Source organism: Pagrus major, chromosome 18 (genome assembly GCF_040436345.1).
Source record: "Pagrus major chromosome 18, Pma_NU_1.0".
NCBI lineage: Eukaryota > Metazoa > Chordata > Actinopteri > Spariformes > Sparidae > Pagrus > Pagrus major.
Genome location: NC_133232.1, coordinates 4,790,001 through 4,817,490, shown reverse-complemented (window position 1 = coordinate 4,817,490; position 27,490 = coordinate 4,790,001). Strand labels below are relative to the sequence as shown.

At 45.5% G+C, this 27,490-nt stretch overlaps 1 protein-coding gene across 1 annotated transcript in view; it reads left to right on the top strand.

The window, feature by feature from the left end:
* Positions 1-1,248: 1,248 nt before the first annotated feature.
* arap3 (ArfGAP with RhoGAP domain, ankyrin repeat and PH domain 3) overlaps positions 1,249-27,490 on the top strand; it is a 37,223-nt gene continuing 10,981 nt past the window's right edge. The window contains exons 1-23 of the mRNA XM_073487382.1: positions 1,249-1,401; positions 11,564-11,726; positions 12,010-12,954; positions 13,675-13,715; positions 13,890-13,972; positions 14,168-14,211; positions 14,824-15,063; positions 17,909-17,978; positions 18,156-18,276; positions 19,402-19,586; positions 19,956-20,062; positions 20,639-20,838; positions 21,472-21,557; positions 22,691-22,873; positions 24,783-24,924; positions 25,217-25,321; positions 25,710-25,863; positions 25,941-26,043; positions 26,332-26,530; positions 26,616-26,679; positions 26,759-26,922; positions 27,041-27,253; positions 27,369-27,474. Of these exons, the coding sequence (XP_073343483.1) occupies positions 11,653-11,726; positions 12,010-12,954; positions 13,675-13,715; positions 13,890-13,972; positions 14,168-14,211; positions 14,824-15,063; positions 17,909-17,978; positions 18,156-18,276; positions 19,402-19,586; positions 19,956-20,062; positions 20,639-20,838; positions 21,472-21,557; positions 22,691-22,873; positions 24,783-24,924; positions 25,217-25,321; positions 25,710-25,863; positions 25,941-26,043; positions 26,332-26,530; positions 26,616-26,679; positions 26,759-26,922; positions 27,041-27,253; positions 27,369-27,474 (3,629 nt within the window). The 5' untranslated portion in view covers positions 1,249-1,401; positions 11,564-11,652. The remainder of the gene's footprint in view (positions 1,402-11,563; positions 11,727-12,009; positions 12,955-13,674; positions 13,716-13,889; positions 13,973-14,167; positions 14,212-14,823; positions 15,064-17,908; positions 17,979-18,155; positions 18,277-19,401; positions 19,587-19,955; positions 20,063-20,638; positions 20,839-21,471; positions 21,558-22,690; positions 22,874-24,782; positions 24,925-25,216; positions 25,322-25,709; positions 25,864-25,940; positions 26,044-26,331; positions 26,531-26,615; positions 26,680-26,758; positions 26,923-27,040; positions 27,254-27,368; positions 27,475-27,490) is intronic.

The window sequence follows — 27,490 nt, the reverse complement described above, 5'->3', positions numbered from 1 at the left end:
AGGAAGCACAGTCTTGGCTGTATGTCAGTTTGAGGGATTTGAAGTTCGGGGCGAGCTGAAGTCGTCTGAGTGGATCAGACTCAGTGATGGAGGATCAGGACAGGAAGCAGCTGCTGCAGACTACCTAACCCTCCACAGACTGATGAGTGTGAACTTATTAAAGCAACATGTTTAGTTTCACCAGGACTTCATATTATGGCTGAACCTGTGTCAATTACCCAATGAGAGCTGAGCACAGAGGGCGGGGCCACAGGAAACTGCACCCACAACACATAAACTTCAAAATAAAACTACATTTTCTTTTACATAAAATCACCAGAAAAGTATGAAAATCATCTCTAAAAAAATCATTATTATTACTATTTAATAACTATAAAAACTCTTGAGATCAATAAAGCTTCTGCCTCTTACTGAAGAAGTTAAAGTCACATTGATTGATTAGAATTAAATATATTGTTATTTACATTTTGTTTGTTTGTTGATTTTTCAGTTCACTTCATTATCTAAAGACAAACCTGTCTGAACGTGGTCACACTCAGACTTTTACATTAAAACATACATACTGAAATTATTATCATACATTTAAACATTTTAATGATTTTGTTTTTATTTTTGTGTTATTATTGTTTTTGATCAGTATGATAATATTATACATATATTAATACACATAGCGATAAATATTTGTATAGTTCTGTTTATTTTAAATATCTTATTTTATTGTTATGTTATTTGGCTGTTAGCATGCGCTCCTTTCAAACTGTTTGATTATCAGTCTGTTGTTTTTGTTTTTTATTCTTCTGTTTCTGTCATTTTGAGCACAACAATGTCCTTTTGGATTAATGAAGTTCTGTCTTATCATTTATTATTATTATTATTATTATTATTATTATTGTTGTTGTTGTTGTTGTTGTTGTTATTATTAATAGTCCACCAAATATAAATACAAACAAATCTAAAAATACTAAATAAACTCAATATTTTTTCATATCTTTTATTATTTCTATCTATTAATGATCACTGATTTGAATCTGCATCATATAAAATAAGCACGCGCTCATCAACACGGATTTTATTTGGGCGGAAACGGTCCTGTCTTGATGCTTTTATTTTGACGGTCACAGCAGGAAGCGTCATCAGTCGTTGTTGTGTGTAACTTGACGTCATTCAGAGCAGAGCGCAGAGCGGAGTGTCTCCTCCCAGAAGTCTTAGTCCGACCGAGACACGCTCCGGACTCTGCTGCCTTATACACCGGGACAGAGACCTGCACGGACCGGACCACAGACCAGAAACCAGACAGGGATCCAGACCAGACTCCAGACCGGACACTAGACCAAAAACCAGACAGGGATCCAGACCGGGATACAGACCAGAATCCAGACCAGAATCCAGACCGGATAAGAGGTGAGACTCTTGAGATGTTTGGGTGTCAGATGTAGTGGATTTGAGTTCTGCAGGAAGCGGCTCATTCTGCTATCTGTCTGTCCTCACTGACTGTGGTCCTGGTCTCTGAGTTCTGGTCCTGGTCTCTGTCTCCGGGCTCAGTTCTTCAGTGTCAGGGAGCTCAGTGACGCACAGAGCGAGTTTTGGCGCAAAGTGAAGCTCAGAGGCTTTTTATGTGAAGGAGTTATTGAGAGACAGACAGGCTGAGAGACAGACAGACACCACCATCATATCTGATGATGATGATGATGATGATGTCATACATCATGATAAACACAACAGGTGGTTGGAGGAAATACTGAAGTAAAAGTATCAATTCTAGAGTAAAAGTATTGTTTCCTGATATATTATTGATTTCTGATTATTGATGAGCGATCAGATCATTTTATAACCTGCTGATAGTTTGTGAGTTCACCTCTAAAGATCAATAAAGTTTAATCCGAACCAATAACAGCACATCATCATTTACTTATTGATCATACTTTATTTGAGTTATCTGAATCTGTAAAGTAAAAAGTAATTGAGTAAACATAGTATAAAGTAGAGTATCTCCTCTGGGACTGAGAGCATGTTCCAGTGTCTGATCATCAATCAATAATGGATTGACTGAGTTATTGATCAGTTGATCAGAGGAGTAACTGACAGGTTTATTGATCGAACTGACAGGAAGTTTATGTTTTTACACAATAAAACAAATCAAGATGCAGAAATAATGTAAAATATTCAAATAAAACACTTCTGATCATCGGTCAATAATCTGATCGGAAATGATTTCATCGTCTCCATGTACATATTGTTTCTGTCATCAGATTATTGATGATGATGATGATGATGATGATGATGATGAAGAGTGAGGGCGTTCACATGCAGCACAAACATCCTGTAAAGAGGAAACTCCACTTCCTGTTTGAGCCGGAGCTTCACAATAAAACTGAGGGGACGTCCCAACAATCTTATTTCCTAGCAACCCCTTCTCCTTCTCCTTCTCCTTCTCCTTCTCCTTCTCCAACTCCAACTCTTCTTCTTAATCAATCAATCAATTGATTGATGTCATTGAAGTTGGGTTCATTGAGCTCCTTTCCTGTTTTAATTCTCAGTACTCTGTGCTGTGATGTCACTGTGATGTCATCACGTGTGCTGTGACATCACGTCTGCCTCTGTACATGATTCAGTCTTAAAGGAGCATTACGTATGTTTCAGTGTTTCCTGGTCCTCAAAACACTCATGACTCTTCTGAACACCTCTCACCTGTACTGTGTGCAGCTGCAGGTCATCACTATGTTATTGATTGATTGATTGATTGATTGATGATTAGTCCACTCAACAATCAGCTGCAGCTTCACTTTGATGCTAAAGCTAAGCTAACAGCTGACTGTCAGTGAATCCCTTCAGACTGACGGCTTCTGTCTGACTGTGATTGATTTCAAAGATGAGACGTGTGGAGGATTAAAGTAGTTTATTACTGAAAGTAACTGATTACTGTCTCCCAGAGTGTTCCCAGTGTGTTCCCAGTGTGTCTCAGTGTGTCTCAGTGTGTTCCCAGTGTTCCCAGTGGGTCTCAGTGGGTCTCAGTATGTGGTTCCAGTCACAGCTCTGAACAATCAGCCCTCTGTTCCTCACAATACAGACTCTCTGTTATTGTACTGCTCACTCGCCCACCCTTGCTCTCTCTCTCTCTCTTGTTCTCACTTTACTCCCCCCCTCCCCCTCCTTCCTTCCTTCCTCTCTCTGCTCTTCCACTCACAGTCAGCTTTGTTTAGCACTTTGATTGACAAGTCTGTCATCCAATCAGGCTCTGTCTCTCCTTTAACTTCCTGTTTGGACAGTAACAGATGAGGTTGTTGAAGTAAACACAGTCGTCAGCCTGAGGTTAGCCTAGCTTAGCATAAAGACTGGAAGCAGAGGGAAACTGTTAGCCCAGCTCTGTCCAATGTCTCTGCAGCTCACTGATGAACAAAAACAGAAAACCAGCGTTTGTTTCATCTTCTGCTGTCGAGTCTTCATGTTCTGACATCAGTGACTGTTCAGGGACACATTCAGTGGAGACCTCGTCTACATGCCTCAGGCTGCTCTGCAGGTGTGCAGGAGACGTCCTCTGATAACAATGATTCCTTCCTGATGCTCCCTGAACCTGAAACGACTGCAGACACCACCAGTTAGATCTGAAATCAAAAATACATCGAGATCATGTTTCAGCTCCAGCCCCTCCTGTGTGCTTCAGCTCGTGCGTACAAAAGAAAGAAAACACATCAAAAAGGCTCGTCACAGCTAGCTTAGCATTAGCCTGCTGACTGGTACCAGAGGAAACTGACAGCGCCGGACATGTTTCAGAGATCCTTTATTGACTTGATTGTGAAGAGGTTTCACTCTGGACAGATTAGAGGAACTTCTGTAGTTTCTTGTTGAATCACTGACGGCTGCTGTCTGTTGTGTATTTTTGCTGAATATAGAGACAGCAGGACAAAGTCGAGCTGTTGTTGTAAAATATCTTTGTAAAGAGTTTGTCAGGATGTAAAATCAACGATCTGCTGATCGGTACTGATCCAGATGTGACGGGCTCACTTTACATCACACATCGTACAGACTCATGACAGCCGTACTATCAGCTGATTCCAGGTCACTGAAACGACATGCTGAGTGTCTGAGTGTCGCTGAGTCCACCTACAGTTGTGCTGACTGCACATTTCTTCTTCTTCCTCGTGTTGACAGGTTACCAGTTTAGTTTCTGTATGTGGTCTCTCCGTCCTCTAAAGCCTGAAGTCCTTCTTTTATTCTGACACTTTCTGTGTTGTGTTCAGAGTGTCGTGGTGTGTTCACAGTGAACACAGAGAAGATCGTCTCCAGTCTTTATTCTCACAGATCATCCAGATGGTTGTGCTGTACATCAGCTGTGAGGTAGCAAGCTCACACTGAGGGTGTGTCCCTGAAGGGTCAGAGGTCAGGGACCAGTCGGACACATCCTGATCCATCCTCGTCTCCCTCTATGACTTCCTGTCACTGATCAGTCATGTCTCGACTCCAGAGACAGAGTTGTGTCATGTGAAGCGTAGCCTCACAGCCTGTCAGACACAGCTCAGGTCACACTGACTGTTGCAGCTGTCTGTTTGTCTGCAGTGTGTGATGGAGTGTGTGTGTGATGGGAGTGTGTGTGTGATGGGAGTGTATGTGTGATGGAGTGTATGTGTGATGGGAATGTGTGATGGGAGTGTGTGATGGGAGTGTGTGTGTGATGGGAGTGTGTGATGGGAGTGTATGTGCGATGGAGTGTGTGTGTGATGGGAGTGTGTGTGTGATGGGAGTGTATGTGCGATGGAGTGTATGTGCGATGGAGTGTGTGTGTGATGGGAGTGTGTGTGTGATGGGAGTGTGTGTGTGATGGGAATGTGTGATGGGAGTGTATGTGTGATGGGAATGTGTGATGGGAGTGTGTGATGGGAGTGTGTGTGTGATGGGAATGTGTGATGGGAGTGTGTGTGTGTGATGGGAGTGTGTGTGTGATGGAGTGTATGTGTGATGGGAGTGTGTGTGTGATGGGAGTGTGTGATGGGAATGTGTGATGGGAGTGTGTGTGTGATGGGAGTGTGTGTGTGATGGAGTGTATGTGTGATGGGAGTGTGTGTGTGATGGAGTGTGTGTGTGATGGAGCGTGTGTGTGATGGGAGTGTGTGTGTGTGATTGAGTGTGTGTGTGATGGGAGTGTGTGATGGGAGTGTATGTGTGATGGGAGTGTGTGATGGGAGTGTGTGTGTGATGGGAATGTGTGATGGGAGTGTATGTGTGATGGGAGTGTGTGTGTGATGGGAGTGTGTGATGGGAGTGTGTGTGTGATGGGAGTGTGTGTGTGATGGAGTGTATGTGTGATGGGAGTGTGTGTGTGATGGAGCGTGTGTGTGATGGGAGTGTGTGTGTGTGATTGAGTGTGTGTGTGATGGGAGTGTGTGTGTGATGGAGCGTGTGTGTGTGATGGGAGTGTGTGTGTGATGGGAGTGTGTGTGTGATGGAGTGTATGTGTGATGGGAGTGTGTGTGTGATGGAGCGTGTTTGTGATGGGAGTGTGTGTGTGTGTGTGATGGAGTGTGTGTGTGTGATGGGAGTGTGCGTGTGATGGGAGTGTGTGTGTGATGGGAGTGTGTGTGTGATGGGAATGTGTGATGGGAGTGTATGTGTGATGGGAGTGTGTGTGTGATGGGAGTGTGTGATGGGAGTGTGTGATGGGAGTGTGTGTGTGATGGGAGTGTGTGTGTGATGGGAGTGTGTGATGGGAGTGTGTGTGTGATGGGAGTGTATGTGTGATGGGAGTGTGTGTGTGATGGAGTGTGTGTGTGATGGGAGTGTGTGATGGGAGTGTGTGTGTGTGATGGGAGTGTGTGTGTGATGGAGTGTGTGTGTGATGGGAGTGTGTGTGTGTGATGGGAGTGTGTGTGTGATGGGAGTGTGTGTGTGATGGAGTGTGTGTGTGATGGGAGTGTGTGATGGGAGTGTGTGTGTGATGGGAGTGTATGTGTGATGGGAGTGTGTGTGTGATGGAGTGTGTGTGTGATGGGAGTGTGTGATGGGAGTGTGTGTGTGTGATGGGAGTGTGTGTGTGATGGGAGTGTGTGTGTGATGGAGTGTGTGATGGGAGTGTATGTGTGATGGGAGTGTGTGATGGGAGTGTGTGTGTGTGATGGGAGTGTGTGTGTGATGGAGTGTGTGATGGAGTGTGTGTGTGATGGGAGTGTGTGATGGAGTGTGTGATGGAGTGTGTGTGTGATGGGAGTGTGTGTGTGATGGGAGTGTGTGATGGGAGTGTGTGTGTGATGGACTGTGTGATGGGAGTGTGTGTGTGATGGGAGTGTGTGATGGGAGTGTGTGTGTGTGATGGGAGTGTGTGTGTGATGGAGTGTGTGTGTGATGGGAGTGTGTGTGTGTGATGGGAGTGTGTGTGTGATGGGAGTGTGTGTGTGATGGAGTGTGTGTGTGATGGGAGTGTGTGATGGGAGTGTGTGTGTGATGGGAGTGTATGTGTGATGGGAGTGTGTGTGTGATGGAGTGTGTGTGTGATGGGAGTGTGTGATGGGAGTGTGTGTGTGTGATGGGAGTGTGTGTGTGATGGGAGTGTGTGTGTGATGGAGTGTGTGATGGGAGTGTATGTGTGATGGGAGTGTGTGATGGGAGTGTGTGTGTGTGATGGGAGTGTGTGTGTGATGGAGTGTGTGATGGAGTGTGTGTGTGATGGGAGTGTGTGATGGAGTGTGTGATGGAGTGTGTGTGTGATGGGAGTGTGTGTGTGATGGAGTGTGTGTGTGATGGGAGTGTGTGTGTGTGATGGGAGTGTGTGTGTGATGGGAGTGTGTGTGTGATGGAGTGTGTGTGTGATGGGAGTGTGTGATGGGAGTGTGTGTGTGATGGGAGTGTATGTGTGATGGGAGTGTGTGTGTGATGGAGTGTGTGTGTGATGGGAGTGTGTGATGGGAGTGTGTGTGTGTGATGGGAGTGTGTGTGTGATGGGAGTGTGTGTGTGATGGAGTGTGTGATGGGAGTGTATGTGTGATGGGAGTGTGTGATGGGAGTGTGTGTGTGTGATGGGAGTGTGTGTGTGATGGAGTGTGTGATGGAGTGTGTGTGTGATGGGAGTGTGTGATGGAGTGTGTGATGGAGTGTGTGTGTGATGGGAGTGTGTGTGTGATGGGAGTGTGTGATGGGAGTGTGTGTGTGATGGACTGTGTGATGGGAGTGTGTGATGGGAGTGTATGATGGAGTGTGTGTGTGATGGGAGTGTGTGATGGAGTGTGTGATGGAGTGTGTGTGTGATGGGAGTGTGTGTGTGATGGGAGTGTGTGTGTGATGGACTGTGTGATGGGAGTGTGTGATGGGAGTGTATGTGTGATGGGAGTGTGTGTGTGATGGGAGTGTGTGTGTGATGGAGTGTGTGATGGGAGTGTGTGATGGAGTGTATGTGTGATGGAGTGTGTGTGTGATGGGAGTGTGTGTGTGTGTGATGGGGGTGTATGTGTGATGGGAGTGTGTGTGTGATGGAGTGTGTGTGTCCTTGTCCTTTATCTGCAGCCTTCAGCAGCTTCCTGCCTTCCTCTCTTTCTCTGCACACCTGATATCTTACACGTTGTTGTAGTGTCTCTCTGTCAGTTTGTGTTGTGTGTCTGTGTGTCTCCATTCAGATGAACCTCATCATCATCAAACTGTTGTAATTTCCTGTTCAAACGAGTGATGTGAAGAGATTTATTGACTCAGCGTTATCGTGTGAGCCGACGCTGACTCACACTGACTGAAACTCTTCATCAGTCTTAAATCTCTTGAGTTCCCTCACACATCTGGACAGTTTTCACTGTCAGTCTCAGTGGCCAGGTTTTTTCTCAGCTGTCGTCTTCTGATGAGACAAAAGTTTAAATGATTTGTGTGTTTGAGGCACTGAATGTTTCTGTCTGTTCACGTGTTGTCACATAAATCAGTAAAGTTTTTATGGATCCAGACGTCGTTGGCTGATCTGAAAACAGACGCTGGTTTCATGTTTAGAGGAAAGAGGTCGACAGGAGGAAGCTGCAGTGACTCACTTCCTCCTCCTCCTTTGTCTTCAAACTGGACGCTGCTGACCTTTGTGTGTGTGTGTGTGTGTGTGTGTGTGTGTGTGTGTGTGTGTGTGTGTGTCCAGCAGTTATTTTTATCATGCGGTTACATTCAGTTTGGTGTCATCTTTTATTCTTTTCTGTCTTTGAATCACTCTTTGTGTGTGTGTGTGTGTGTGTGTGTGTGTGTGTGTGTGTGTGTGTGTGTGTGTGTGTGTGATGGACAGTGTTCAGTGTTTCCTTCTTACTGCGATGAACAAAATATACTTTTACCTGTGACATGATCAACACTCATGATATTAGTGCTCTTATTGTGAAGGCAGAAAAAGGAAACAGTGCTGTTTTTAGTTTTGTCCCTCAGACAGATAGACACAGAGACAAACAAACAGACAGACAGACACAGAGACAAACAAACAGACAGACAGACAAACAGACAGACAGAGAGACAGGCAGGCAGACAGACAGACAGACAGAGAGACACAGAGACAAACAAACAGACAGACAGACACAGAGACAAACAAACAGACAGACAGACAAACAGACAGACAGAGAGACAGGCAGGCAGACAGACAGACAGACAGAGAGACAGACAGACAGACAGACAGACAGACAGACAGAGAGACAGACAGACAGACAGACAGAGAGACAGGCAGACAGACAGACAGACAGACAGACGTTGGTTCAGATGATGTAACATGAAGTGAATCAGGACTGACATTGACGTCCTGCTGTTGTCTGTGATTATGCAACCAGATATTTCACAATAAAGTTCACCACTTCCTGTTTCTTTAATGGTCAGTTTGTCAACATGTTCAGAACTTCATGATTCATCCAGTTCACTTGTATTTCACACTTATTGACTCTGATGTCATCCAGCGTCTTCTCGACCAAGTCATTTATGACATCTTCACTGTTCTTTTGTTTAAATATGTTTATTCATTTATCTCAAATATTAAAAACATGTTTGATTTCACATCAGATCACTAAACATGAGAGTGACTGCTGCCGAACACACACACACACACACACTCACACACACTGTAACACACACACACACACACACTGTAACACTGTAACACACAACACACACACACACACTAACACACACACACACTGTAACACTGTAACACACAACACACACACACACACACTGTAACACACTGTAACACACACACACAACACACACTGTAACACACAACACACACACACACAACACATAGACACACTGTAACACACACACACAGAAGTCAGTGAGGTAAAACGTAACACATTCCAACCTTTTTCAGGAAACACAGAGATACACAATCACTGCTGACCAAGGTCACATACACACACACACACACACACACACACACACACACACACACACACACAGTGTGTTCTTTGAAAGCCCTCCACCCTTCAGCTTGAGGTTACATGCCTCGCCTCAGCTGCAGGCACTCCCTGTATCCTGTGTGTGTGTGTGTGTGTGTGTGTGTGTGTGTGTGTGTGTGTCCTCCTCTCTCAGTATGAACTCTGATCACAGTGTTAATGATCGTAGTGAGTTTTGTTCTTTGTTTGGTTTTATTTATTAATATTCTCTGAACAGCTGATGGAATGTCAAACATTGAGACAGGAGTATGTCCCCTCAGACTGAGAGGATCGATGGATCGTCCTGCTGTTGTTACAGACTGATGTTTTAAATTAATGAGCCAATGAGACGTCCCTGTGAACACGGCATGTCGTCTCCTTCAGAGACCAGCTGTCCCATCAACACTTTATTAAAGAGACGAAACAAAGAGTCTCTGAGTGAAGCTCAACGTGTCCAACTGATCCCAATAATCAGCTGAGAATCAGTAAACCATGACGCTCAGAGGACACTCTGTGTCTTTCTCTGTCTCTGTGTCTGTCTTTGTCTCTGTCTCTGTGTCCGTCTCTCTCTCTCTGTAACTGTGTCTGTCTCTATGTCCGTCTCTCTCTCTCTGTAACTGTGTCTGCCTCTGTGTCTGTCTCTGTCTCTGTCTCTGTCTCTGTCTCTGTGTCTGTCTCTGTGTCTGTCTTTGTCTCTGTCTCTGTCTCTGTCTTTGTCTCTGTCTGTGTCTGTCTCTGTGTCTGTCTTTGTCTCTTTCTTTGTGTCTGTCTTTGTCTCTGTGTCTGTCTTTATCTCTGTCTTTGTGTCTGTCTCTGTGTCTGTCTCTTTGTCTGTCTCTGTCTCTGTGTCTGTCTCTGTCTCTATGTCTGTCTCTGTGTCTGTCTCTGTGTTTGTCTTTGTCTCTGTCTCTGTGTCTGTCTTTGTCTCTGTCTGTGTCTGTCTCTGTGTCTGTCTTTGTCTCTGTCTCTGTGTCCGTCTCTCTCTCTCTCTGTAACTGTGTCTGCCTCTGTGTCTGTCTTTGTCTCTGTCTCTATGTCTGTCTCTGTGTCTATCTTTGTCTCTGTGTCTGTCTCTGTGTCTGTCTTTATCTCTGTCTTTGTGTCTGTCTCTGTGTCTGTCTCTTTGTCTGTCTTTGTCTCTGTCTCTGTCTCTGTGTCTGTCTCTGTCTTTGTTTCTGTCTCTGTGTCTGTCTCTGTGTCTGTCTTTGTCTCTGTCTCTGTCTGTGTCTGTCTCTGTGTCTGTCTTTGTGTCTTTCTTTGTGTCTGTCGCTGTCTCTCTCTCTGTATCTCTCTGTCTGTCTCTGTGTCTGTCTCTGTCTCTGTGTCCTGTTTGTTCAGTTTCTAAAATAATCCTCACACCGCTCATATGACAGCGTGTGTGTGTGTGTGTGTGTGTGTGTGTGTGTGTGTGTTATTGTGATGTGGTGTGCTCCTCCTTCATTAAATGGCCGCCGGTGTTTCCAAACCGAGCCTCTCTGTCTCTCAGCATCTCAGCAGACCCCCCCGTCTGTCCACAGGTCAAAGGTCATCCTGCTGCAGACGCTCAGAGACAATACTGCTGCTGTGTCCAGCCGATGACATCATGTTTTGTTCTGCTTCTGTGGTTTTAGTTGGCTGGGAGGGGTGTCGTGACCTCTGGGGGGTCAAAGGTCACGGTGATGCCATCACAGTGCAGTAAAACAGACACACGGCTCCTCTGCTGCTGATACACCTGGAACCGGGTTTCACCTTTAAAGGAACAGTTCACCCAAAACTCAGTCATCATCTCCTCCCTCCATGCAGATGAAAGTCAGGTGAAGTCTCGCAGTCCACAAAACATTTCTGGAGCTTCACAGTAAAACAGAGTTGCAGCATTCTGCTAACAACTGAAGTAGCTGGAGACTTGTTTTAAAACATCAGATGTCTCCATACAGCTTGTCTGCTGTGATCACAGTCTGCAGGAGAGAAGAGATCACAACCTGATCTGAGGAGACCATATTTACACCCTTTATTACACAACGCTTTTATCTTCACAGCTCCAGTGAAGATTTGAGTGTTGAGAAGGGGAGCAGATAGTTTAAAGTTTCAGCATTTAGCAGAAACAGTCCTGAAATCAGCTCCACCGTGTTGTTTGGAGTCTAAACGTGTGAACACAGACAGATACTGAAGAACACTGTGTTGTTTGGATCAGTTGTTGGTTGAACTCTTGTCCCGTCTCTTGTCTCCTCCAGATGGACAGCGGTCGTCTGTCCCTGCTGTAGGTCAGTGATGGCAGCCGTGTTTTCTGAATGTGGAGGAGACCACGTCACATCCAGACTCCATGTTGGTCGTCATGGCCTCGCTGGATGGAAGCACGCCGGTTGAGACGCTGCTGGTAGCAATCCATCTGGAGAGGTCAGAGTCAATAACCTGCTAACACGTAGCATAGCATACACATTTAGTTTTCTTTTAGTTCAACTAAAGTCAGACTAACAGAAGCGTCAGCTCTGATTTCTACAGGGTCAAATTCATACTGACAGATTCAGAGGAAGAAGAATCCATCAGAGCACCAAACACAGAGTCTTAATTGAATTTATGGTGTTGAGTTTAAGTTGTGTTCTTGTTTTTAGTTGACACTCAGGTGGTAACATCTTCATCATCGTCATTGTTTAAACTTAATTGCTTGTTTCCACTGCAGGTACCTGGACGCCTTCCGTAGAGGTGGGCTCTTATTGGCTAGAGACTTCACACACCTGGATCATGACGCGCTGGTCAGTCTGGGTATAACCGCCACAGGACACAGGAAGAGAATCCTACGATTGGTCAGTCACATTCAGAGGACAGAGGCTCAGAGAGCCAATCAGAAAACTGATCTCCCACGTGACCGCTGTCAGTCTGTGACAGACATTTCTTCATCAGTGCGAGGTCGCAGCGCTGCGTCGCCGTCGGGACCTGTTAACTTTGAGGCGTTCAGGAACAGCTCTGCTCCGAACCTCGCCGCCATGCTGACCAACTCTGACAGCAGCAGACCACTGGTGAAGCCAGTTCCTAAACCCAGAACCGTCTTCAACCGGCGCAGGACCACCCCCGTCCACTTCTGTCCAACCCCTGACCCTCCCCCACCCAGGAGGCTCTCCCAGGAGTCCATCTGTTTTACTCTGTTAGAGGGTTTGACCTCAGGGGACACGCCCACACCTGAGGACAGGTTGACCTCTGACCTCAACAACAAGTCGACCACTCCGAGCCGCAGACTGAGCCAGGCAGAGAGGAGGAGGCCGAGTCGAAGCTTGTCTCTGTCAGATGCAGGGGGGTCGTTGCCTCCTGTTCCTCCAAGGCTGAACCGCGGGGTCGCCCCCGCCACGTTCCAGGGGTCCCCGCCCACTTCTTCTTCACCTGTGCGGACAGAACAGAACCAGATACTTCCTGTCACTTCCTGTCCTGGTAGTCTTGACAACAGGCTCTCTGGATCCTCACCATCCGGTTCACCCAGAGCTGGAGGGATGGAGATGGTCTCTAATGAGATCTACTGGGGCACTTTACCGGGTTACACTGCTCCCAGTGGAGGGAAAAGTTACTGCAACCAGCAGTCAGCTCCTCCGACTCCACCCAGACAAACACCTGACAGGAAGCCCGAGAGGAACAGGTAGGTCAATTTGATGGACTTGTTTCCAGGTCAGAGTCCACATAAGGAGGTTAATTTGTGTCTTTAGTTGTACTCAGAAAAACATCCATTATTAGCCTCCAGGCCTGACACACCAGGCCAACAGTGAAAGCCTCATGAGCAGAGTGACTATATCAGTGAGAGTGGAGTGAAAAAACATCAGTTTGTATATCTGCAGTCTTCTGGTTTTTCTTTTTGGCTGATGAATATAGACTACTGCCACCTGCTGGTATGGAGAGAGATCTCCTTTTACGCAGATGCGAAATTAATTGTCTGAGGTCAGTATGTTATCAGATTAAGTGCTTCTTGGATCTTAAAAGAGCTTTTCAAAACTCACCTTTCCTCATCATAGTGACGCTGAAATTTGTAGGGCTGCGTTGGACAGTTTCTGAACTTTCTGAAACAGACAGAAGGGCGTGTCGACAGCAGAGAGAGATATATATCTGCACTGGGTTTCTGCTGGATCAGAGGTTTAAACGGTCAAAACTACATCCTCACTTGTTTTATCAAGAACAACTTTTCAGTTTGAGGATTTCATCAGGATCCTAAATGTTCTCAGGCCTGATGGGATATATAATCCAGTAGGTCCAGTGTTTCTGTAGTTCGACCAGTAAGGTTAGGATATGTTAAGTCACTGGAGTGTTTCTTTACATCAGTTACTGATAGCTGATTTGTTGATTGTGTCTGTATTTTTGTTTTCAGTGGCAGCACTTTAAGTAACAACTCTTCAGGATCAGCCAGAGGTGAGTACAGGTGTGACTGTGAATGAAAATATGATGTAAGTGCACAGTAAGACTTTTTACTAAACATCTGACCTGAATTTGGCACCATGTTGTGTTTATGTTAAGTTGTGTTTATGTGGCACATTACCATCCACACTACAGTACTCAATTAACTCAGCGTTTTCTGTTCAACAGCTTCAACAGATGACCCTGAGGAGGAGATTAGCCCGTACTGTGAAACTGTTTTCCAAACCAGAAGAAATCCACTCATCATTGAGGTGAGACAGCAGCACACAGCGAAAAAGAGAACTTTGTAAAGCTCCTTCTTTTCTTCTGCCTCTCCCTGGTTGGTGAACTCAGCATGGAGAGAGATCAGCTCCTAAATGATCACAATTGTCCCAGATTTGGTTTATTTTCCGGTGTTTGTTGACATTGACAATACAAATGTGCTAATTTGATATTTTGTCCTGCAGAGTGAAAGAAGCAGACTGGAAGAGAAACATGCAGAGGATCATGGGTAAGACATTGCAACTCTGTTTTTAGCTTAGTTTGATCAAATATTGAATACTGTATATATACATAATAATATCTTGACATCACATAAATCCAGAAATTATAAATTCACACAAGCAAAAAAAGGATTAAGAACATTTACACTATAACATTGGGCTGAGAACTGAACCCTGGGGGACTCCAGAGTTCAGTCAATATACAGATGATACTATGTTCATCACACGCTGAAGTTAAATTAGCTGAAATATTAAAGGCAGTCTGACAGATATTTAAAACAGTATCATCTGCGTATTGACAACACTCTGGAGTGGCCCAGGGTTCTGGACTTTTATTTTGTAGATCTTCTCTTTAGACTTCATGAACTAAAGTCTGTTTCAAGATTTTGCAGTGCCAGCTGGTTTAACTTATTATGTATTGAATGCAGACAAAACTAAGTTAACGTTTCAGTTCAGAGTTTGTTCTCAACAATGAAAAAAGTTGTTGAGAAAGATACGAAGCTACAGAACAGTGCGTGAGATTGTTTACTCAACTGATGTAAATAAGTTCAAGAACAATTTCGATTACAAGCTGTAATCTTCTCTAAACGGTGTTAATTAAGTTGTGTTTGTACCCTCAGGAGTCAGAAGTTCTCCTGGACGAGACGTTTGTCTCATGCGCTTCACTCTGGAGACTCTCAGGGTTACAGCACCGTTGGAGAACCTCCACCCCCCCTGCGCTACCTCTCCCTGCCCCCCCACACCTTCCCCTCAGAGGCCGATGAGGACCTGACCATCTCCCCCTACGCCAGCTACACCTCCCTGACCGAGAGAGCCCCACCCATCATCAGCGGCTGGCTTGACAAGCTGTCTCCACAGGGGTGCGTTTGATTTGCACAGCTGGTTAGACCGGGGAGGGTTCTAAATGGCTGGTGTTAAAAAACGAAAGAGTGATTGAAGAGTTATCTGAGGTCCTGGAAGTCCTCCTAGGTGTCCTTGAGCAAGTTCTAGAGGTTTTTGAGGAGGTTGTAGACGTCCTTGAGGAGTTTCCGGTAGTCATCAAGCAAGTTCCTTAGGTTCTTAAAGACTTTATAGATGTTTCTAAAGCTATGGTCTACATTCTGAGAAAGATTTGAAAAAAGCATGCCCCCCACACACACACCCCTCCCCTCTGTGCTCCTTAATCCCTCCCCTCCGAGCTCGTATCGCTCTCCCCTCGGAGCCTCCCGCAACACACCCCCTCCCGCAACAAGCAACGAGAGCGACAAGCCGGCAGAAACCAAATACAGCGCCAGCTTTAGTAATGATGTCGGATTGTAAGTCATTACAATGTCCACAGCTAAGCTCCACAGCCAAGCTAGCGTAACGTCATTAGCATGTTACAGCTACGTTACGTTACAGCTAGGTAATAAGTTACTATTTATCAACAGCTAAGTTAGCCACTTCAAGTTATTAGGGCCAAGAGACTAACAGATGCTGCCGTTAGCTTTAATCATAACGATCGCTTCCACATTGTGGCTGAAAAATAAACCTACATGAGCCTCGAACCAGCTGTGTCCAAGCTGTTGTCTGAGTAGCACCAGACCGCGACACAAACGTGCCTGTAAACCGTAATCTCTTGTTTATGACAGATAAGACACACAAAGACTCACATTGTAACGAGTATATGATAATCCATCATATTGATTTAGCAAAGGCTTCGTTGAAAACAAATGGACAAGACCGGGAGGAGGGTTAGCAAAACAGTTGAGTAGTGACCGGGCAAGAGGTTTTTATGGAGAAATAAATCCAGACAGGATGAATGAAACCCCGACGTGAAGCGGAGGGTTTCATGCTGCTTCATTTAGCTTATTTGTTGTAAACATGATAGCAATGTTAGCTTACAAGGCTAACATAGAGGCTAACATCTCTAAATTGTTTCGACACCGCCTAATAACACAGACAAAAACGACAGCTTTCACAGTCATAAGCCAGCATCGGCATGAAAGTTATCTGTGTCACAACATCAACAACAAAGGCGACGAAAGATTACCTGTTCAACAAAAACTCCGCTGTATCAGAATAGCTTTAGCTTGCATTACTTGCTGCTTCATTTAGCTGCCACGAGCAAATACATAGGCTGATTTGGTGTAAACATGATAGCAATGTTAGCTTGTTGTTAGCTTACAACGCTAACATAGAGGGTAACGTCTCCATCGAACAAATAAACAAGTGTTGACAATACTGCAGAGACAGAAATTGTCTCGACACCGTCTAATAACACAGAAAAAAAACTAACAGCAGCTTTCACAGTCATAAGCCAGCATCGGCATGAAAGTTATCTGTGTCACAACATCAACAATAAAGACGAAAGAGTACCTGCTCAACATAAACTCCGCTGTAGTCCATATCTTCACGGAGCTTTCGCCACCGTTCAAACAATGACCTGATGTTTACTCGGGTTTGAGCCCTCTTTATGTCACATCTCCACTTTGTGTCTGTCTTTTCAGTGACAGACTTTCGCTTTCTTTCAGCCTTTGCCGGTGGGGCAAGCAGAGGCCGCTTGCTGTCGCTCTACATTACCTCAATACCTGAACTGCTCAGGGCAAAACAAACTTCTTGTCCGCTTGTAGTTTCAAATGCGGAAGTGGGTGGGGACGAGGCGTGAGCAGGAGCAGCAGAGTGAGCGAGGGGATTGGATGGGAAAATTAACCAATAGGAGCCATGCGGGCCATGCGTAGGAGCATAGGAGCATAGGAGCCATGCGGGCCGCATGGCTCCTATTGGTCAATTTCTTTGCAGTTTGCAGGCGCTAGAGAGAATGGATTTATTTGGTTCCTTTTACTCTTCACATTGTGTAGGTCGTACTATTGGGCCATAACCACCATCTAAATAATTTTAATAATAATGACCAATCTTTCAAATCGTAGACCATAGCTTTAAGGGTTTCCTGAGATTTAAAGGAGGTTGTAGAGGCCTTGAGAAATTTCCAGTTTTCCTTGAGTAAGTTCCTGAGGTTCATAAGAGTTTCAGAGAAGTTCCAGAGGCTTTTAAGTAGGTCTTAAGGTCCTTGAGGAGTTTCCAGTGGTTCTTGAACAAGTTCCTAAAGGTCGTGAAAAGGTTCCATACTTTTTTGGGGAATTTTCAGAGATTTTTAAGGAGACTGGCCAATCACAGCAGTCAAATGTTCAAGATAAAGAAGCGACACACACCTTCCCGTTCTGTCTGATGTTATTCATGTACAGAGTGTGTGTGTGTGTGTGTGTGTGTGTGTGTGTGTGTGTGTGTGTGTGTGTGTGTGTGTGTGTGTGTGTGTGTGTGTGTTTGTCAGGGGTCACAGGTCAGTGCTGGCTGTCGTGCTGCATCTCCTCCTCTCTGCTCCTCCCTGTGTCTCCTCCCTCCTCAGGAGCTGCCTCGTCACCTTCCTTTCTTCCTCCTCCTCTTCTTCATCCTCCACTCGGTGTGTTTGTCTTTTCTTCCTTCTTTTCTTCCTTCTGCTTCTCTTTGGTGTTTCAGCAATATGACTAAATTAAACTTGATCCAGATACAGATGTTTCCATTTCTGCTGATGTTTTATATCTATAGAGCTTGAATATTTCAATCATCCAAAACTTAGTTTCAGAGCAGAAACAAACCAAACTGTACAAGTGTGACACAGAGGACTGGTCTTGAACACAGTCTGGTGTGCCTTTGTGTCTTGGTGTCTGTGACGATGTCTCTGGATCTGACAGGTGTTTTTCTTTTTAGGAACTATGTTTTCCAGAAGCGCTACGTCAAGTTTGACGGCAAAAACCTGATGTACTTCGGCAGCGACAAGGTACAAACAACGTGTTTAATGTCTCTAATGTCTCTACAAAACTGTTTGTCTGCTGGAACAGAAACTAACAGTGAATATTGTCTATAACAAAGTCTTCCTCAGCCTGAATGAGACACGTCTTGTTTCTGTGTTATTGATCATTAAAAATGTTGGAATTGTTTCCTCTCTCTGTTCCAGGACGTCTACCCTAAAGGAGTGATCCCGTTGGCTGCCATCCAGATGGCCCGCCCAGCCAAAGACAATAAATTTGAAATCGTGACAAGTCAGAGGATCTTTGTTTTCAGGGCTGATAATGAAGGTAAAAACTCACACTAACAGCTTTTTAGGTCCAAAGAAGATCCTCTGATGACATTTTAATTTGACGGAAAAACATTAAATATATAAAATAAATAAAACATAGTCACAGTTAAAACATACCAGAAGTTACGCTAAATAGTTTTTATTAATCCACCTGTTACATACAAAGACAAGAATAATAATAATGTCAGACATAGTGATGTACAACATTGTATGAAGCTCAGCAGGTCATGTGACTCGACTCTGCTGCTGCAGCTCTCATCCAACTCTGTACAAATATAATGGTTAATGGAGGAGAGTTTTAATTCTGCGGGGTGAGGCAGGAAGTAAGAAGAAGAAGAGAGGAGGAGACAGAGAGCGCACACAATCATCAGAATTAATGTTGGAAATGTTTCTGTAAAACACGGATGTGATGAAACTTTACGTTTCTTATCTTCAGTTTCATGTTGTGACGTCTCTGTGTTTCTGCTCTGGTTAGGTTCAGGGTCAAAAACCACTTGGTTAGTTTTAGGAAAACATCACGTTTGTCTTTAAACTCCTGGTTCTTTTTCCACAAACACATCTGTAAAATGTCCCAATGTCTCCTTAAAATATCCAGTGGTTTCACTCTGACAGATGTTGAAACACAGTCCTGAACAGTGGTCTGTGGCAACCTAGGTGTTCGACGTGTCAGCACTCTGAACTCTGAACCATTAGAAAACACTTTGATTCAGAGGACAGGAAGTAAATGTAGTCCCTGGCTCCTTCAGTCAGAGTGCAGATGAGGTTTCTAGAAGGTCCTGCATTTCTTCTTCAGAGGTTAATATGAAGACTGAAGGTGAAACTTTACAAAGAGACAGAACTGAGAACAGTGAGATAACTGTCAGGAGGAAAGTGATGAGAGCAAGGTGAGAGAATCATGGAAAACAAGGCTGATGGTGATGATGGTGATAGTGATGGTGATGGGGATGATGATGATGGGGATGATGATGGTGATGATGATGGGGATGATGATGGTGATGATGGGGATGATGATGGGGATGATGATGGTGATGATGATGGGGATGATGATGGTGATGATGGGGATGATGATGGGGATGATGATGGTGATGATGATGGGGATGATGATGTGTCCGCTGTACCTCAGTGCTGAGGCGGCGTTGGGTCGGCACGCTGCAGGAACACGTCAGAGATCAGTTGGTGTTCGGTCGGCGGCGCTTCGGTCCCGGGTCACACTGTCAGAAACACGGCGTCCTCGAGCTCAAAGGAACCAAATCCAAAGTGTACGCCGCCATCAACACGGAGCAGATCTGGCTCTACAAGAGCGAACAGGTGAGATGTTTGTTTTCTGCTCTGCTCTTCACGCTTTGAGCAAAATCTGTTGAGTTGAAACTGTTTCTTATGAAAATTCAGCTGTTTCAGGAGTTTTCCGGGATCTTGTGACACGTTTTTTCTCCTTGAACACAATCAGAGTCTCTGTTCACAGTCTTATCTGGTCATGTAGCAGAGACATGAAGGACTTCTTCATGTATTGATTATTTGTTCTGTGATCAGATGATTTTATATTTTATTTGAGCTGAAGCAGTTCTTGCTGACAGACGCAGACAATCGTCTGTTTCCTGCTGTAACTTTGTCCCAACATGTTTTTATTCATGTGTTCATGTTCATGTGTGTCTCTAACGTGTGTGTGTGTGTGTGCAGTGTTTCCGTAATGGGATCGGCATCACGCTGATCGAAGCTCGAGGAGCAACAATCAGAGATGGAAAGCACAAGAGCTTCGACCTCATCACACCGTACAAAACCTTCAGGTATCACTGCAGCATACAGCTGTCCAGGAAGTAGACCGGACCAGGTTTATTGATTTGACTGTTGGGTTCTTGAAGTTTAAAGGTGTACTATGTAGATTCAGAAAAAATAAAATTTAACTCAGAAAGTTAATCTTAACAATATTTATAACGTAATGTAAAGACCTCAGGAAAAAGGTCTCAGGACAGTTTGAAGCTGAACGCTGGCTTCATACGACGGTCCTGCTGCCATAAACACAGAACAACAGATGAACTTGTGTTGTATGTTTGTTTATTCAGTCATGAAAATCAATAAGTGAAGATTTTTCTCTACATAGTGCACCTTTAACAATCAAAACAAACATATTTGAACTTTTTCCTGCTTTAAAACCTGTAAAAACTGGACGTATGTAGTCATGTGACGCTCTGCAGATGAAACTTGCATCAACATGTTTCTGCTGCTGAAAAGCACTGAGGGGGAAAAAGCTCCTGACAGTTAAATCCCTGCAGCTCAAACTGAAGCAGACTCACTTCAGCCTGCTGGTGTCTGGTCTCGTTTGAATGCTGAAGTCTGACCTCACCTCTGCTCCGCCTCCTCAGCTTCACAGCCGAGTCGGACCGGGACAAACGGGACTGGATGGAGGCGCTGCAGGAGGCCATCGCAGAGACTCTGTCGGATTACGAGGTGGCCGAGAAGATCTGGTCCAACCGATCCAACCGGATGTGTGCCGACTGCAAGGCCCTGAACCCCGACTGGGCCTCCATCAACCTGTGTGTGGTCATCTGCAAGAACTGTGCAGGTACCTGACGCTCAAATCACAGTGGTGTAGATTAGATTATATAATCTGCAGCCTGTCATACAGATTAATACAGTTCTGATCAGTTCTGATCAGTTCTGATCAGTTCTGATCCATCAGATTAAACCGTCTGTATTCTGTAGTTAAACACCAGTGTGTTTCAGTGTGTGTGTCAGTGTGTGTGTTTGTGTAACACCTGAGAACACCTGTGCAGACATGAATCAGTGCAGGTGAAACTGTCACTGTGCTGGTTCAACCACATTGTAGAAAGTGTGTGTGTGTGTGTGTGTGTGTGTGTGTGTGTGTGTGTGTGTGTGTGTGTGTGTGTGGTGTGTGTGTGTGTTACACCTGAAACTGAACTCTTCTTGTTCAGGATCAAAGTTTCTGTTTCAGGAACAAAAAGCTGCTGAAAGGTTGAAACAGGAAGTGACATCACATGGTCTGTTTCAGGCCCACTCTCTGTCCGGCTGTTGAGTCGTCACCAGAGTTTGATTGACACATTTCACAGCAGAGTCAGACCTGAAAAACAACCGACCAATCAGAGCTTTGTGGGCGGGATTAAAAAGACAGGAGCTCATCCAACAGGTTGTGATAAATGAAGTTTGACGTGTGTTTGTGTATGTGTCTCACCTGCAGGGCAGCACAGAGGTCTGGGGACGATGGTCTCCAAGGTTCAGAGTCTGAAACTGGACACCAGCGTGTGGAGCAACGAGATCGTCCAGGTGGGTCCAGAACCAAAACCAGAACTTGAACTTGGACCAGGACCAGTCTATCACCTGAACACCTTTTCACTGCTGTTACATACATCACTCTGCTCAGGAGACATCAACCACGATGTGTCCTGTGTGTGGACCTGTAGTAGTGCTCTGTGCCGATGAGGGTCACGTTTCAGGGTTGTCAGTCCACATCAGTCCACACCAGTCCACACCAGTCCACAACAGTCCACATCAGTCCACATCAGTCCACACCAGTCCACATCAGACACCAGTCCACATCAGTCCACATCAGTCCACACCAGTCCACACAAATCCACACCAGTCCACATCAGTCCACACCAGTCCACATCAGTCTGCACCAGTCCACATCAGACACAAGTCCACATCAGTCCACACCAGTCCACATCAGTCTGCACCAGTCCACACTAGTCCACGCCAGTCCACATCAGTCCACATCAGTCCACACTAGTCCACACCAGTCCACATCAGTCCACACCAGTCCACATCAGTCTGCACCAGTCCACACCAGTCCACAACAGTCCACATCAGTCCACATCAGTCTGCACCAGTCCACACCAGTCCACATCAGTCCACACCAGTCCACATCAGTCCACCTCCACTGAAGGATGAACTGATTAGATCTTGTCAGTTAAGACTGTGACATCATCATGTGTCTGGCACAAGGCCGTCATTATACTTGAAAGAGATAATCCCATTGAGTACGAGAGACTTGGAACAGAGCTCGACCCGACCTGATCAGGTGTTCTGTTTATCAAGTCTGCACCTGACATGAGCCTGACACTGTTAAAGGAACAGTTCACCCAAACAGTAAACTCAGTCATCATCCCCTCCGTCCATGCTGATGAAAGTCAGGTGAAGTTTCGTAGTTATTTACACCTTTTATCGAACTGAAGTCTTCACTGTAGCTCTGGAGCTAAAAGTGTTAGAGACCACGAGCTCAACTGCAGCTAGGACCTGTTGGGACCTGTTGGGACCTGTTGGGACCCATTGGGACCTGTTGGGACCTGTTTGGACCTGTTGGGACCCGTTCAGTTTGGTATCCATGTTCTAACCTGTTGACCTGAATCTTGTGATTTTGTGTTGATTTATTTGTGTGTTTGTTTGTTTGTGTGCGTCAGCTGTTCATCATGCTGGGGAACGACCGGTCCAATGATTTCTGGGCGTCCCGTCTCTCTGTATCAGAGGAGCTGGACTGTGACTCCTCACCGGAGCAGAGGAGAGACTTCATCACTCAGAAGTACAGAGAGGGTCGATGGCGTCTCCCTCATCCTGCGTTCAGCAGCCAGGAGGAGCTGTTAAAGGTCCAAACCTTCACACCTCCCAGACCAGCACTCTGACTCCAGACCAGCACGCTGACTCCAGACCAGCACGCTGACTCCAGACCAGCACTCTGACTCCAGACCACTACACTGACTCCAGACCAGCACACTGTCTCCAGACCACTACACTGACTCCAGATCTAATTGTACATTTATATTTCTTTAAAATGTCATTGTATCTAATGCGTAAGGCTGGGTTGTTTAGTTGGCAATGTTTTTCATTTGCTATTTTTCTCAGGTCTTTTCTGATGGTCTTGCATTCTTGATCAAACCATTTGTCAGCGTTTTGCCTTTTAACAGGCTTCTGTTTTTGTTTGATGAGGTCAGCTTTAATAGCTGCCTTATGAAATATCATATTGATATCATCAATGGCCTTGTTTACACCATCTCTGGTAGAGACATATTGGTTTTGGTCATATATTGATATGTCATTCATCAGATCAGGTGAGTTCAAGGCCATGATGAATTTGTCTCCACTGTCTGAGGCCCATCTGTAAGTAGGATTTAATTGAAACAGCTTGCTGGGTTCCCTTTTTGTGTCACTCATTTGATCTGAGAGTTTAAAGAACACATTTATTTGGTTGTGGTCTGGAAGGGGGGATTGCTGTCTGACAGTGAATGCACTGATAGTGGAGGGGTCCATGTCAGTGATTGCATAGTCTACTACACTAGACCCAAGAGCTGAGGAGTATGTGAATCCCCGTAAAGAGTCCCCTCTGAACCTACCATTAACTATGTACAGGCCTAAGGCCCGACAGAGATGCACTATCTCCCTGCCACTTTGATTTATTTCAAAGTCAAGGTTGTTCCGACGGGTGATGGTTGGTGTGGTAAACAGGGGGGCCTGACCAAATACATGGTTGTTGCCCTGTGGGTCCATGACATCAGGTTCAATTCCTGTTTGTCCATTCAGATCTCCAGTTAGAAGCACATTTCCCTGGGCCTGGAAGAAGGCAATTTCTGAATGGAGAGTGTCAAAAATGTCTTCTTCAAAATAAGGAGAATCTACTGGGGGTATATAAATTGCACAGAGATATAGATCCCTATCAGTTATGCCTAGGGTTTGATCTAATCTCATCCAAATGTGTGATTTACTCTGTTTTACTGGTGAGATCTGACGGCAAAGATCTCCTTTATACCACACCAAGACCCCCCCCCCCCCCGATGTTCTGCCCTTGCGTATGTTTTTTAATTTTATAGAGGGCACCATGACTTCATTATATCCTGGAGGACAGTGAGTGAGCAAATCATTTTGACACCATGTTTCTGTCAATACAATTATATCAGCGTCTTTGATAGATTTCATGAATTCAAGGTTTCCGCTCTTCAGCTCAAAGGTTAAGGAGTGGAGACCCTGAATATTCAGCTTATATAACAGCTTATATGAAATGAACGCATTAAAAAACAATCAAAATGAACCTGTATAGTGAGACAAATATTAAAACACCTACATCTATACATTTATAATACTAAATAATAATTTCATATGAATTCCATGGAGGTATGTACTATTTTCATTAATATTATCATTGTACTGAATACTACTATTGCTATTATTACTATTACTAACTAACAATATATTTCCATGTTGTTCTGTTACTCGAATGGGAAAGTGTTCTGAGTCTGTATATCTTAGCTGGACAGAAGTCAGGTGCACAGGGTGTGCAGCATCTCCCAGCTCAGAGGTAGCAGGGGGAGGGACTGTGGCAGTAGGCTGGGCTACAGCTGCAGCATAGCTCCACTGCTGTGGGTGGGGAGGTGGACCAGGGGCAGGTGTCACATTGTGTGTCACACAATAATTTCTCTCTCTCTCTCTCTCTCTCTCTCTCTCTCTCTCTCTCTCTCTCTCTCTCTCTCTCAGTGTGTGTTAATGTCTCTCTCTCGTCCACAGGTCTTGTGCTCGGCCGTCTCTGAACAGACTCTTCTGAAAACCGTCACTCAGATCTTCTCAGAGGCAGAGTCAGCTCGCCTCGCCAACGATGCCAACGGCTGCCAGCAACATCATCACCTGCTGGACCGCTGCCCAGCGTCAGGTCTGAATATCACACGTTTCTATAAACTCTTATTTAATTAAATGTTCTACAGACGGTGGTCAGAGTCAAGGGGGACGTGTTAGAGGCAGCTGAGTCTGAGCTGGACTCAGACAGAACCAGAACCAGGACAAAGAACAAAACCAGTATCAAAACCAGAACCAGAACCAGGACCGAAACCAGTATCAGCACCAGAATCAGAACCAGAACCAGGACCAGGACCAGAATCAAAACACTGAATTCAGTCTTTTCATTTAATGTTAAACCCTGTTTGTGTGCGTGTGTGTGTCCTCAGACCCCAGTGTGTACGATGAGATCATGCAGCCCGTCCTTCACTCTGGTTACCTCTACAAGTCCGGCTCGGTCCACAGAGGAACATTGTCCAGGAAAACACGAGAAGGTGGGAGGAGGAGGAGGAGGAGTAAAAGGAGAGGGGAGGAGGAGGAGGAGAAGAGAGGAGGAGGAGGGGGGGGGGAGGAGGAGGGAGGAGGAGGAGAGAGGAGGAGGAGGAGAGAGGAGGAGGAGAAGAGAGGAGGAGGAGAGAGGAGAAGGAGAGAGGAGGAGGAGGGAGGAGAAGGAGGAGCAGAGAAGAGGGAGGAGGAGAGGAGGAGAATGTCAGCAGGTTTGAAGGACTTCTTCTCTGCAGTAGAAATAGAATAGTGTTTGTGGGTCAGAACACTGAGCAGGACAGAGCGTTTCACTTGTTCTGAAGCAGATTTATCAAACAGATTTTTGTCAGGAACTCAGATCAAATGTGACTGAAAGTCTTGTGGTCTTCTTGTCGTCAGACTTCCAGAAGTTCTGGTGTTCGGTGGATCAGTCTCTGCTCTTCTACGAGTCAGACAGATCGGCTGATCCCTGCATGCAGATCAGTGTTAAAGACATCGTGTGTTTGGGCGTCAGTCGACCTGACTCGTCCAACAACAACGGCTTCATCGACAGGTACACTTGAGTTCCTGCAGGTCGGTTCATCTGATCGTCTGATGTTTGGAGGTGACTGTGTTTCACTTGTCTCTCAGGTTTCGTTACACCTTCGAGTTGTATCTGACTTCAGAGAAACTGTATCAGTTCGGTCTGGAGACGGCCGACACTCTGCACAGCTGGACCAAGTCCATCGGCAAGGTGCAAAACTCCGACTCTCTGTCCTGACCTCAAATGTAACACAGTGAATCATTTTTAGTGATTAAAATAATTTTGTGTTGACTGTGAAGGAGATCAGATTCTCTTCAGACTGGAAGGATTTCAGTCTTAAACCCTAAAACCCTCAGATCGTAGACTTTCCTCAACTTCAGTCTCAGTTGTTTGAGTCTGTGATGTTCTTTTTACTTTATTAAAACCATGTTGGCGTTATTATTGTCTGATAACTTTAACCTTTGATTGTTCACTGACCGTTGTGTCCGTCACCATCAGGCTGCGACCCCCCTCAGCTGTCACTGCCTGCTGACTCGGGAGTTCGACCGGGTCGGTCTGCTGCGATACAGGGCCATGTTGGATCCTCAGCAGTGGAAGGAGGCGTACTTCGTCCTGCAGAAATCCAACCTCTTCATCTGTCCCCGAAACGATGGAGCGGCGGAGGACATCATTAACCTGAACCGTCTGCAGGAGCTGAGTCAGTCTTGGTCCTGGTCTAAAGTCTGATAACTGATCCATTCTGTCTGATTGATGAGCTGAAACCGACTCTGTTTGTGTTGAAGGTATCGCCTCCGAGACCGAGAACCACGAGAAGAAAGACATCCTGGTTTTAGTGGAAAAAGGAAGGTGAGATGAGGAAACCAGTTGATTCAGTCTTGGTTTGACGTCTGTTGTTCTTTATCATTGGCTTTTGTCTCTCCGTCAGGACTCTCCACCTGCAGGGCATCGGACGCACAGATTTCTCTCTGTGGTACTCGGACATTCAGCGAGCAGCAGGCGGGAAAGGAAACACTCTGAGAGAGCAGCAGCTGAGCAGAAACGACATCCCCATCATCGTGGACAGCTGCATCGCCTTCATCACTCAGTACGGTGAGGACAAGGAGGAATGCGGTGTAGATTGCAGTAGATTTAATGTGGATGGTGAAGCTGCATTGAATAGATCCTCTCTCTTTGTGTGCCTGAGTGACGTTATGAGCATGCTCCGTAGGTCTGGGCCACGAGGGGATCTACAGGAAGAACGGCGCCAAATCCAGGATCAAACTCCTGATGGAAGAGTTTCGCAAAGACGCTCGAAACGTCAAACTGCGGATCGGAGACCACTTCATTGAGGATGTGACGGACGTCCTGAAGAGGTTCTTCAGAGAGGTGGACGACCCCATCTTCATGGCCGACCTCCACCCGCTGTGGCAGGGGGCAGCCAGTAAGTCCACGTCACCTTAGACCAGAGTCTAGTGGTCTAGTGGTGACGTATCAGACTGATGCTCGGTATGTTTTTACATCTCCAGAGTTAAAGTCTGTCCTGTTTTCATCCTCAGAAATCCCTCAGAAGAGACAGAGATTGGACCGCTACAAAGACATCATCCGGAGTCTTCCTCGAGTCAACAGGACCACTCTGGCTGCTCTCATCAGTCACCTGTATAGGTGAGCTCACACCAAC